The sequence below is a fragment of the Drosophila nasuta genome, chromosome 3 (assembly GCF_023558535.2).
Source record: "Drosophila nasuta strain 15112-1781.00 chromosome 3, ASM2355853v1, whole genome shotgun sequence".
In the NCBI taxonomy this organism is placed as follows: domain Eukaryota; kingdom Metazoa; phylum Arthropoda; class Insecta; order Diptera; family Drosophilidae; genus Drosophila; species Drosophila nasuta.
Genome location: NC_083457.1, coordinates 17441008 through 17454850, shown reverse-complemented (window position 1 = coordinate 17454850; position 13843 = coordinate 17441008). Strand labels below are relative to the sequence as shown.

Here is a 13843-nt window from a genome sequence, read left to right as displayed (position 1 = left end):
TACTCCCCCCTTTATATCTCTTGATACTCCGACTGCTCCATTATTTTGCTGATTGTTGCGAAAAGTGCAATTATTGCATATTAAGCGTGCTGCATTAGCATATGCCACTGCTACTACTGTTTGTTAGTTGCTAGTTGCTAGTGTGGCAAGTTCAACAGCCTGCTCATAAATTACGTATACGACAACGCTTAAAATGCCATTTTTGCTGCATATCCCCAGGCGCACTTAGAACGCCATCGCCATCGCCGTCGCCTTTTGATTCTGTCGTATGTCACACTGCCAGCTAAAAACTAGTGAACAGATTTTGTTCAAGCTAGCACACAACTCTCAAGCAGCGACTGTTATATACCTTTTAAACATTTCTGTGGTGTGTCGATGGTTGCAATGCAAACGCCCGCTTCGTGATGATTTTAGAGACGGGTAGAAAAACTCTCGAGTGTTGGACGCGGCTGTTTGAGGGGCTGCCCCTTGGTTGTTGGTGAATCTGGTGGCTTTGTGTTCGTCTTTTGTGGCTGTTTGTTGTTTGTTTGCTTGTGCTTGTGTTTGTCGGCAACGACAACGCTACCGACAACGACAACTGCAACTACAACTACAACGACAACGACAACTACAACGTCAACAGCAACACTTGAACGACGCCAGCAGCTGAACGCAGCTATGCGTTTTAATTGCAGTGGAAACAAAATGCTAAACACTTGTTGGCTGCCTCGCTGGTCCCCGCGGGCTACTTTTCAAGTGAGGTGTCAAAGCGGGACTCCTCCTCCGACTCCTCCTCCTCCTCCGACATCTCGCCCGCTTCTTTCTGCCATTTGCTTTGATTGTGCCATATCTAAAGGCAGTTTCAGCTTTGCCACCGTGTTGCAGTTGTATTCAAGTGTCCGCCGTTTGCCTTTGATCGTTGGCAACATTTAACGACTGTTTTCAGTTTGTTAGCGCTCCATGGAAAGACATGTCACAGCATCCAATGATCTATTTCAATTAAATATGAATACAAGCACTGAAATGCAATCCGAGTCGAGTCGAGTCGACTGCATCAAAGACTCGAAATTCGATAGCTCTTTTCATTCAATAAAAGTGATTTTTTTTTTGCCAAAAAATATTGAAGTTTCGAAAAACCCTTGATGCAGGACCAATTAGAAGAAGTCTTTTGTCTTTTGTTTTTTTCTTTAAGTACTTGTGATGCATTCTAGTTTGAGTTCGAATTGAATATAAATCTCTTTCAATATCATTCAATAGTTTGGTTTGCAAAAATATATTTTTATACCGGCTCCATAGGTTAGAAGGGTATTATAACTTTGTGTACCAGTCAGAATTATTATACGTAAATGTATATATAACATATATAAATTAAGCTCTTTGTTTTTGAACTTAAAGACTGTAAAATATTGTGGTTATAGTGGTTATGAATTTTGAAAATTTTAATGCTATAAGAATTAGTTTAATAGTTTGAATTACTTTGTATTAATTTAGTATATTTTAAACATAATAACACTCTGTGTTCTTTTTATTGAAATAGTTAACGGGTATCTCACAGTTTTGCACGCACTACTGTGCCCTTGTTACTTGTTGAAATTAGAGAGCCAATTATGATAGATTTAGTCCAATGTGCTCGATTCTGATTCTTTAATAGAGAAAACAAGAAAGACTTCAACAGTTGAGTATGTTTGACTGTAAGATACCCGCTACCTATTTCGAATAAAAGCAAAACAGTGGGGTATTATTTTAAAAATAAACCAAAAAATATACCGAAAAAAAAACAAGTAAGAAAGTTACAGTCAAGCAAAATCTTGCGGTATTTTTTCAAAATATACAAAAAATACATCATTTCTAAAAATATACAAAACGGTATATTTGTTATATCGATATAGTACCACATTCAAAATATACCATAGACGGCACAATATACCGGATTGTCGGCCAAAGCAACTCAGACCCCTAGTAAGTAGGCGTTTTTGCCCATACAAAATTATTTCTTTAATAACTTCCACAATTTTTATCTGATCGCAATCAAATTTTCAGAAATCGTAAGTTACTACAGTTATTATTGCGCTAGCTCTAGCTTTAAAATTACACTTGTTATTCGATTTTTTTTGACTTGCGGGGGGGAAGTGGGCGTGGCAGAAATTTTAATTTGCGTAACAAATGCTGTCGACAAAATTATAGCTCTATCTCTTATAGTCTCTGAGATCTAGGTGTTTATACGGACAGACAGACAGACGGACAGACGGACATGGCTAGATCGTCTCCGGACGGAGATGCCTCCTTCTACCTGTTACATACATTTCCTGGCGGCACAAAGTTATAATACCCTTCTACTGTTTGGGTAGCGGGTATTAAAACTTGTTTCGCATCATTCAAATCAGTGAATTGATGCTTTGTTATTAACATCTTAATAGTGTGTCGAAATTCTCAAGTAAATTCAATCTGAATTTATCATAAAATGTATTCGTAGGAATGTAGCTAGCTATAGATCGAACTCTTAAAACTTGTTGTTCATAAAAGTGAAAACCGTTGTTTCTTATATAAGCTCGTTCGCTCAGTGAATTATGTAGTTCGATATGTTTGATGAACTTTGTTTTAAACATTGTTCGTCGATGAAATTCGTTTTTGGTTTGATTATTTTAAGCACTCTTTGATTTATTTCATGTTCACTAGTATTTTTAGAAGAAATAGTATACAATTCATCTTTATGAAAGAGTTAGCATTTTTTTTAAAATTAGAAAGACGCAGTATTAATTTACATAATCTATTTTAGGCAAAATTTAAAGCTAACACAAAAATAAACGTTGCCACTTTAGTTCGAATAGCTGAAAGATAACAGACCGCAAAAGTTCGACTTAGCAGAAGTTGAACGTGCGAAAAAGAACGAAATATAGATAAAAAGGGAACTGGAACGAACGATGATAATAAGCTTGTTCACATCGTTTCATTCTGTTCATTCGTTTGTGAACCACAACACACTTAGGCAAACCAACTTTCAGTTCATCAATAAATAAAGTAATTTTTCAATTAGTTAAAAATCATGCTGATGGTCGAAAGCTTGATGCTAACAATCGGAGATGTTATGCCAAACTTTGAGAGTAAGCTGAAATTGGAAGTAATTGTGTAGTAACTCCTTAATTAACTTTGATTTGCTCATGATGTCAGAGCAAGAATAACAACAACGAAAGAACAATGACACATACGAATGATAGTTGATGCTGTTCCCGTTGCAGTTTGTTTCCCTCTTTGTAGACTATCTATCGCAACAAGCAAACAATCAAGTAGCGAGTTAAGAGTCCAATAGTCTAACAAACTCCGACAAAACTTTCCCAAAAAAGTTTTGCTCTGTTGTTGTTGGTGTTGTTGCCGTCGGTTTTATTGGTGTTGTTGGTGTTTGGTGTGGCATGTGATACGATTTTTATGTAAAACATAATTGCAGATTAGTCGCAGCGGAAATGTGAAATATAATAAAATCAAAAAACCAAAAACAAAGCGCAAGCAAAACAAATTGTAATCGTTCTGTTGCCGCTTAAAAGGGATTAAAAGGCGTGGATTACTCGTCCAGACGGCAACAAAAAGAGTTCGAGAGACAGAGAGGGAGACAGATTGAATACAATTGGAAGTGTAAACGAATGAAGAGTGTTTGAAACATTCAACACTGGGCCAATTCATTCATTCATTCAACTGACTCGGCCAATTTGCTGCAACTCGAGTGGAATTCGATATATGAATATTCGGGACTCTTCATTTTCAATTAATTAAAACTCAACGAATGAAGAAAAAATAGCATGGCAGCAACAACAAGTGGCTTAGGAGTCTTTGGCCTCAAGTATGCAGCAAAGTCTGAAATAGCATTGGGACAAGCAATCGCTCAACATTATGGTTGCACATAGCTCAAGCTGCTACCGAAACACAACTGAGTCAAAAATATGACTTCAAATTAACACACACACCGACACACGCACCACTTCCTACATCCACACACACACACGCACACAGACAGTCAGACAGACAGAGCATCATTCAGTAGGAGATGGCAATGCGTTTCGCCTATTTGCACAACAAATGAAGTTGAAAATGGCTTGGCCAAGTGCAAGTGTGTGTTGTCTCCTCTCACTCTCTCTCATTCTCTTTCTCTCCCTCGTTCTCCCTCTTCTGTGTGTGTGTGTGCTTGATTCAAGTATGTAGTTGTTCTTGCTGTTGTTGTTGGCCACTTTAAATGGAACGTAAATATTTGAGCTGCATTGGCAGCAGCGTCCAAAGCAGAGCAGAGCAGAGCAGAGTTGCACCTACATACACACGATGTTCTTCTTTGATAGCTCTGACTCTGACTCTGACTCTGACCCACCTGACTCTTACCTGTCCTCACCTCAGAATCGGGTAATCGTCACCGTTTCCAGCTGCCATATTGATTTGCTCAATTCAATTGGCAGTCGAAATTGCAAATGGCTTCAACTTCTCATAGTTACTGCTACTAAAATCCCATTTTAGTTTCCCCTTTGATGTTTCCCTATTATGACGTGCTGTTTCTCTCTGATGTTACTTGTGGTCGAACTACTTCCTCTCTCTCTATCTCTCTCTCTCTTTCTCTCCATTTAGAGTGATCGATTATACTTTGACATCCGCAATTAATTGAACGCTTGTTTCTTAATTGAATATTCGAAAAACCAAATTGAAATTTGAATAAAAATTATCGACAATTTGACTAGCTTACTATACAATTAATAATGCGTTTTCCAAGCTATTGAACTGTAATCTGTTCGTTGCAGCTATATGTTAATTATGTTGCGGCATGCCACAGATGTCCTTGAGCCTTGTCACTGTTTCTGCAAGCGAATAAATTAGCCGCTTGGCGACAAGTCAAGGGCCGCCGACGTTAGCCAGTTGTCGGTCAGCAGTCGCCGCTGGCTCTAATGAACGGGACCTCGCATAAGCATAAATTATGGGGCATGCCACAGCGTGGAGTGTGTGTGTGTTGCAGTGTGTGTGTGTGTGGCTGCCTCTTGGCTTATGCTCGCATATTTGCGCAGCATACTTCTGGGCGCCATACGTGAATAGCTGTGTAGCTGCAACATTGCATACTTTTTGGCAGCGCATGCCTCGGTTCCCTCCTCTGCACTCTCCCCTCCCTTCCTCCCTTCCTCCACGACCAACTTCCTTTTTTGCGGCACACGTTGCAGTAAAAAGCATTTTGGCACGGCTTTCGCACATTTTTTCTGGGGTTTTGTTAATTTATTTTCATTTTCGTTTTCATTTTATTGTTTTTGTTTTTGTTTTTACTTTTCAAGTGTGTGTTTGTGTGTGTGTGTGTGTGTGTTCACTCTTTTGCTGTGCACTTGTCTGTGTGTGTGTGTACAATTTTTTCTTAAATTATATGTTGCTCTTTAATGATAATATATTCACAGTTTTTATTATAAAGTTGAACTAATCTTTTTATTCGTATTTGTAATATTTGTAATAATGCCTTCATATTGTTGTTACCTATTTATACGTATGTATATTTATATAAACCTTAATACATTTTATCGTATTTACATTTTGGTGACTTTAAATAAGTGCGTTACTCAACGTTTCTTTCAAAGTCTGAATATATGTTTATATATATTTATTTATAATTGCGTGTAGTTGCTAAATTAAGTATTCCCTTTTTTTTGCAGATATTTATTCCTTCATTGCAGATATTTTGTGTGTGTGTGTGTGTGTTGCTTAAATATTCTTTCAATTTCAATTTTCTAATTTTATTGTGTGAGTGCTTTGTGTAATCCATTAGCTTAAGTATTGGCTAAAATAAAATGCTCGTTTCCACTAAATGTGTTCTAAACAAATTGAAATTAAAGCAATTGCATTTGCAAGTAATAATTAAAGTATAGAATATAAATATTTAAGTGCTAAGAACTACTCAAGAAAGCTCAATAAACAAATATATAGTATTGCACTCATTGTTTTTGGTTGCAAGTGCCACAAACAAACTAACAACATTTGCTATGCTACACAATAAACATTCAACACACTCCCAATAAACACTAACTAAACCTACGAAGACTTTCGATTTTCGACTCTCTGCTTAACCTGCTGTTAAGTATATAGTAGTAATCTATACTATATATTATATATATTTATATACGATGTATGTGTATGACTATATGCAATGTGATATTTAACGCGCTTATCAACTAAGTATACTTTATAAATAGGCTACACTCACTTCACTTCACATTCTTTAACCTAAACTAAGCCTTCAGTAATTAAGCAACACATTATATGCCTGAAAAATTGACATAATTATAATTAAGAAGTTTTCTTCTGGAGTAAAGGGACCACGAGAAACGTTTCACTCGCTTTCTCTCTGTGTGTGTTCTTTAGAAACCTTAACTATTGTTGTATTTCACTAATGTTTGTGTTTCTTTTGTAATTTGTTGGCTTTTTGCATAAACTGCAATAAACGTTTTTCAAAAGTAAACTTAACTGATCTTTGTTGAAAGTGTTTCTTCTGGTTGACAAAACACTATTCCATCTATCTGACTAGCAGTAACAGTAAGGCTGTTATAAGTATTCCCAAACTATTCTGTCTCAGCCCTTCGACTCCGTTGCCTTCGCCATCTCGACAAATTCCGGGATGCCGTGTGAAGTCCTCGCAATAGATCTGAAATTCGAAAGCAGATTTCGGGAATAGAAAATATTAAATATTGCTTTGATTCTTTGATTAAAGATGAGAAATTACCTTGGTCAAACTATCGGCGTATTTATCGACCAATTCCCTTGTGAACTTGGCTGCTTCATTGCCACAAATTTTACGCGCAGCGTTTTCTGAGCAATCCACCAGCTCATTGATGGAACTATTAAATAAAAAGAATATAAATGGAATAATATGAAAAAAATGTTTAATCAAACTGAAATAATATGAAAATAAATATGAAAGCTACAGTCGAGTGTGCCCAACTGTGAGATACCCGCTACCCACTTCGAAAAAAACAGCTCAGTATTAATTTCAAAATATACCGAAATTAATATACCACAATACTGAAAATATACCAAGTGTTAATTTTGATACGCTCATATGGTATATAATATTAAAAAAAGTATATTAAAAATATAAAAACGTATACTAAAAATATGCTATAAAATTATATATATACCAAACTGTCACTAAAACCAGCTGAATTAGTAACCATATAATAAAATTCTTGAAAGCTTAAACTAAAAACTTTAAAATAAATGTAGGCCTTTTATTATTAAATAAATCGCAAGATTAATAAAGGTCAAGCATATTTCTATGCGTTTTGTGACATGAACTCGAAACAAGTTTAGCAAAATTCAATTGAATTTCAATTTGGAAATCTTTGAAATCTGATAAACTTAATTTCACATACTTCAAACGGGTTAAGCAAGTGGATTATCGGTCACTAATTAAAAAGTGAATGTCAAATGGGTTTAGATATTATAAAAATAAATATAAATAGAGAGAATACATTTGTGTTCCCATAAAATAAATGCTCACCAGCAAATTGTTTTGATATTCTCATTCATTGTGCTGTTTTCCTGGCTCTCCTGATTTTTATTTGGCTTGAGGAAGAACATCGTCTCCTTGTAGCGAGTGGCGCATACTTCGAAGTCCTTCTTAGCTATTTCAGAGCAATGCGCGTGCTTCAGATACTCTGTACAAAAATATAGAGATATGTTATTCAAGATCTATATACACTGGAAAAAAATATCAGTTTCGAAAATCAAGAGCGATCATCTTAAGAATTGTGATCTTTAAACAAGATTACATTAGGCTCAAATTAGAACATTAATTTGAATTTATTTAGAACATTAATTTGAAAAATGCCAAAATCCGAAAATATGAACTAAAATTCTAAGTTTTTGGTTACAAACTTCTCGAAACAATAGAAATTCCTATAAAGATTTTAACTTATAATAAGAAAGGAAAAAACCTTACACCTTTAAGATTTGTGATAAGAAAAATATAAGATCAGGATTTGTGATCTGAATAGCTTAAGATTTGTTTCCTCTTATCAATAGGAATTTGGTCTTAAGTCAAATGTTCTTGAAATCAAGTTGTGTGTTTCTAACTTTAAGATTTGCATGTTCTTGACGCACTTTTTGGATAAAAATTCGTATTACTTGATTATCTTGATTTGAGAACTTTCTTTGTTCAGTGCAGATATGTATATGTGACCCTTAATTAAAAATATTCTTACCTTCCTGGAATTCGCCCTTGTTGCAGAGATCCCTGATGAACTGGTTTGTGCCGTGGTAGAGCTTATTAAACTGATTCCTTTGCTGCAGATCCATGCAGCGACGTGTATAGCTTTGAATGCAACGCACACCCTTCCGCAACTCACTGAGTTTTGGGAAAAATGAATAAGTAGCGATGGAGATGCGGGGATAAGAGAGAAGAAGTGTTCATGGTTCATATTAGATGGGGATAACAAACGTGTTGGCGTTAATGCTATTGTTTCAATTGTGAATGCTGTGCAACTACAACTTACTGACAAAGTTTATCCAGTTCCTCCTTTTTGGCAGCACCAATCGAAAATTCCGTTGTTAACTGCAGCATCTCAAGTGGTTCGGTGCATTTGGTGAACTCCTCCTGGCCGCATTCCTCTGACCTTACGACCGCCATCAGGAGCGCTGTTTGGCACAATGCACATTTTCATTGTGAAATTCGAGTACAAAAATGTAGCAGCCAAGGATGGAAGAGGCGAAGAGGCGAAGAGAAAAGGAGAGAGAAGTGTGCGAGAGAAGGAGACAAATAAACAAACTGGCAAACAAACAGTGGATAGTGTTCAAGTTGAAAGCTAAAAGGCAATCTGAGACTTTGCTCCTCCCCGTCTCCCACTCACTTTCTCTCTCTGTCTCTCTCGCTCTCTCTTTCGCACAGTCTGTCTGTCTCTATCTATCGTTTGAGTCGCACCGCGTTTGCAGCTGCAACACAAAGTTGCAAATGTGCGTCAGGGGTAATAAAGTTGGGCGTAAGTGAAATTGGCATTTCATAAATTTAAACTTTTCGGTTTTTCGGAGTAAACATTTCCTGAAACTATCCCTTGCTCTCTCTCTATCTCTCTTACCCTCTCGCTCACTCTTAGTCTCTGGGCATTCATCGTCAATGTGGCGGAAGTCACGCGACTGTCAATTAAACAGACTGACAGCTCTCGTCTGATCAGTGACGATAAGGACCGCGAGACTCAGGCGTAAACCCCAAGCCTGACCCTGATACATTTTACGTTATATATAGAATCAGACCATATTTTGCACTCACCCATCACGAGCAGCGACGCCGCCGACCTCCAGTACCAACAATATCGATGCATTTTGTTAGCTTTGCAATTTGCGATTCACTTCAATGTTTGTCTCACTTCACGCTTCACTTTAAAACTGCGGCTCACACTTTTGCTCACTTTGTTTGTTGTTCTCCTTCTAATTGATTCAAGGCATTGACATGTGCACGAGTGACGTCTTCGTTTAGCAACATAGTAAAAGAATAGAACGCAAATTAGGAAATATAATTCAAGTAGTCTAGGTCAAAATAAACTCATGACTCATTAGGAAACACAAGTAAATGCAAATCCATATGGCAATTACCTACAAATTAGCTAATAAAAATGCAACAGTCGAGTATGCCCGACTGTGAGATACCCGCTAACACTTTTCTATAAAAGCAAAACAGTCCGAAGGCGATATTATTGTTGAAATATGTAAGGTTAACATACCTAACTAAAATATAATGCATTAGTGCATAAAAAATATGCTTCGGGTTTTGCTACATTGAAAATTGATCTTGTAACAATAAAATGTGCTGATCAATAGTCTCAGAGATTTAGGGTTCACACAAGCAGAAGGACCAACAAGCAGAAATATAGTCTTTACTGATGACGTTGACTTTTACATTATTTTTCATTAATTTCGTCAAATTGGCGTGCTTTCTTGTTTTTCTTTTGTGTTTAGCACATTGTCTAGTTTTGACATTATTTTAATTAGGTTTACTAATTAAATAAATCTAGATACCAAGAAAAATTATTAACATTAGATCGAAGAATTATTAGCCTCCGTACCCGATTTTTCTCATTATATTCTTGGTCATGCTACTATATAATTTTTCTTGATTTATCATGAATATAAACAAATTTAATTTATTGGCCAAAAAACCGTACAAAATATAATATGTTAGCATAAATCCTTTTCGATGTATGGAAGTGATAAATTATTTTTTTCATTTGTTTTATATTTTTGAAATTTTATTAGACTCATTAAAAAATATTAAGATACCGACTACTGTTTGCTCACTGTTGCTATTTTCTTAGTTTTAATTATTAATTGCAAATCGAATTATAAATAATATCTTTCACAATTTAAAAACGCAATAAACAAAAATACTCAAAATGAAAACAAATTCTATAAATACAAAAAAACAAAAACTGATGAGAAGAAAAGCGAAAGCGAAAGTGTCGCTAAAATTTGTGTTTGTTGTTGTTGTTGTTGTTGTTGATCTCATAGCCGAAGATGAGTGAATTTCAATGTGAATGGGTGTGAGTAAATTTGAGCATTCGAATTGAATTTGTGTTATTTTTGAGCAAATAATAAGTTCAAAGTACACTGTTCTCTACACCGTTGTATTAACCCACTTGCAAATCAATGGGAAAGCGTATAAATGTACTCGCAATAATATAAGCACTTCGAAAACAGTCTTTAATGGTTTTTTAAAGATAATGTTGTATGTAAAAATATCGTTATAGCAATTTGTTTGTAATAGTCCCATTGTATTTTGTAAAGAGTCTGGTAACTGAACATTCACCATTTGTATATGCAAATCTAAATGAGTTTTTTTTTACTGCGCAATAAGTAATTAAAATTGATGCATGTTTTAAGCATTACAATTCAAACTACTGAATAACTAACATTATAATTAAAGGTCATTTGTACTAATGTTAGTGGCATGTGTTTAAATACGAAATATATCCAGATATCCAAGATCATTTAGAATTATTAATTAGAATAACAAAATTAGGAGACTCAATTATTAAAAAACAAGTTCAGTTATTTAATTGAAAACAAGTTATGTCTATTAAATCTAATTTAATAAAAGTTGATTTGGAATAATGACACAGACTAGACAGCATAAACACAAGTAATTATAATATAAATAATGCAAATTATATATTTAACTTGTTGCATCAACTAACTTTGTATGCAAATGAATATACCCAACTTAATGTAAGCTACCCTGCAATTCACCATATGAAATTGTGTAGGCGTGAGAAATAAGCACAAAAACAAAAAGAAATAAAAACACAAAAATAAGAAAAGCAACGAAATCAAAACGAATTTCTTTACATTTGGGGCTTTTTGCCAAAATCTGCTTCCCCTTGTTTTTCTCTTTTTTTTTCTGTTATTTTTTTAGTCTACTGCATCGCTGCAGGTGTATGCGTTTGTGTGCGAGGGTGAGTGCGAGTATGTAAGTGTATGAGTATGAGTACGGGAGTGTGTCGTTTTATATTTGTTATGTTATCTCTTTTAAAGCACTTTTAGTGTTCATAAATAAACAAAGGCACATTTCCAATATCTTTTCATATTTCTCGAAAAAGGGGATTGTTTATTTTCAATTAATTGTTTACAAATACGAGAAAACATTGCTATTGTTATTGTTGAGTGAGGTCAGTTATGGTCTACCCGGCGTCTTTAATAGATTTCAAGCAAGTGGCAAGGCAAATCAACCTTTGTGACATTTCAGATGTAATTTGTATTCATTTAATATTGCATTTCATGGTAGTTGTTATCGGTTTACAGCTTGCAATTAGAAAGAACAGCACAAACTTGATTTTCCACATGGAATACGCTAGTAAAACATTTTGCATTTGCTTGCAAAGTAAATTGGCAATGATCAATTGTCTGCGCTCTGCTTTTGCCTCAATTGACAAACGAAGAAAACAAAACACTTAAGAGCACAGAAACAAGTGTAATGGAACACCAAGTGAAACGCCCGATTGTCGCAAAATAAAATGAGTAAAGCAAAACTGAAAATGAACACGAAAACGAAATTGTACGAGTCTTATTTTTAAGACTCATCAGAGATTGCATTGCACTGTGCACAGTGGGCCTTGAAAGTGATCGCCAACGGGGAGTTGAGCTGGGCGGGGCAGCACGTGATTTGAAAGAGTGCAAAGAGACAAAAGGAATGCAGTCGGACGAGCCTCTCGCCCGATCACACTCGATCTGTGTACTGTGCTGCTGAGTGTGTGCAGGCAGCCGGCGTAGAAATCAGGTTTTATTTTATTTATTTTTATATTTATTTTTACTGCTAATGTGCGCAGACTTTGCGTGTACGTTTGTTTAACTTGTGAAGTAAATTAATGTGAAGTGAGGTAAATAAAGTAAATGATTAACTGTTACTATTTTCGCATTGATTACTTGAGAGCATTCACACCTGCGCGACGATCGGCCACGAGATTTAAAACACTTTCCAAGTTGCCAGCAACTGTTGAGACGCAAGCGCGCCGCGTTGTTCGTCGTGCGAGTAACCAAAACGTACTGAAGAAGTAGCAGCAACAGCAACAGCTACGACAGTGACAGCAGCAATGGAAGCAGCGACAGCGACTGCAGTAGCAGCAGCGAAGAGCAGAGTAGGCGACCGACCCACACCAAAGCTAACCAACTTCGTTGGCACACGAATGGCTTTCGGTCGACACACGTCGTGCATGTTGCTGGCAACATTTCAAAAATGTTGCTGGCGCATGCTGCCCGCGCTGAAACAACAGGTATTTGTATGTTGCTATAGCAATTATTGTTGCTTGCCCAGCTGCATTTGGCATTTGATAACGCAATCCACTCAGCTGATGTGATAGCTGTCGAAACTGGATTTAAATTCTTGCACTTTTGTTTTATTGTATCATCCACTTGCGTTTGATTTATTATAATCAGTTGAACAACAATTGATAATTGTCCAGGGTACTTTTTTTTTAATTAATTGAATAAGCCAAAGCCATTGAATTTCCTGTTAGAGCGATAAGATGTATTTACTGCTATCGAACTGTCTGATGGCCTCGTCAAAACGCCAATAAGCCTTAGACAATTGTTACCAATAATTTCATTTTGCTTTGTTAAATATTTGTTATTTATATTTGCGCAATGCAAACAGCAACACCAACGGCAACAGCAACAACATCTACAGCACTAGTCACGGCAACAACAAACAAAAGACAGCGTCGTCACTTCAAATCAAGTGTCGAAATTTACACGTGTGTCCTTTTGTTTTCCTTGTCATGCAGCAGCTATCTCGCTCACCCGTGCTCCCGACAAGTGCCTGTGAAGTGGCCGCAGGTTTTTGTTTTTATTATACCCTATACCAGAAAAAGGAGTATTAATGCGTGAAAACATTCCAATTCTCTTTTCGTTTTATTTTCGCTTTATTTTACTCGTTGTTATATTCGTACTGCGTTTGTTAAATGGACTTTCTTAGGGTGGGAAGTTAACATGGGTATTTCGTAGTCGAGCACGATTTGTTAGTGTTCTCTTCTCATTGTTTGTATTCTCTTAATATGCAACATTCGTTGAGTTGAGCTTTGTTTGCTATATGCCAATTTACCGTAATGTTTGTGTATTTGTTGTAAATAATAACTAAATTAGGCAGCGATTTGCTTTTTCTTTTTGTCGTATTTGTTCAGTTCATGCTAGAAAAGTTCAGGGCCAATAATCGTATGTCATGACAGGTTAGAGTGCTCTATGAAGTGAAATATGGATTCATAAATAATTTAATCACTGCCCAGCGATTTTCCCATTGATTGAATAATGCACCAAAATGTGACTTGCATTTGTTGATTACATACAATATACAATATACAATATTGACGCACATATTTACTGT

The 13843-nt window shown here is 35.9% G+C and overlaps 2 protein-coding genes across 3 annotated transcripts in view; one reads left to right on the top strand and one right to left on the bottom strand.

Annotated features, from left to right (window-relative positions):
* The window catches only part of LOC132790969 (protein twist), a 94714-nt gene that overhangs the window by 21098 nt on the left and 59773 nt on the right, over window positions 1–13843 (top strand).
* On the bottom strand, window positions 5214–12548 carry LOC132791029 (uncharacterized). 2 transcript variants are annotated; one of them, XM_060799808.1, is made up of 7 exons: window positions 12407–12548; window positions 9245–9441; window positions 8475–8616; window positions 8184–8326; window positions 7481–7637; window positions 6704–6818; window positions 5214–6625 (listed from the first exon to the last, which is right to left on the bottom strand). In XM_060799808.1, the coding sequence occupies exons 2-7, from the start codon at window positions 9294–9296 to the stop codon at window positions 6497–6499; spliced, it is 738 nt and encodes a 245-aa protein (XP_060655791.1). In that variant the 5' UTR covers window positions 9297–9441; window positions 12407–12548; the 3' UTR covers window positions 5214–6496. The 2 variants fall into 2 exon arrangements, with proteins under 2 accessions (XP_060655791.1, XP_060655789.1); XM_060799806.1 differs by having other exon boundaries at window positions 12391–12545.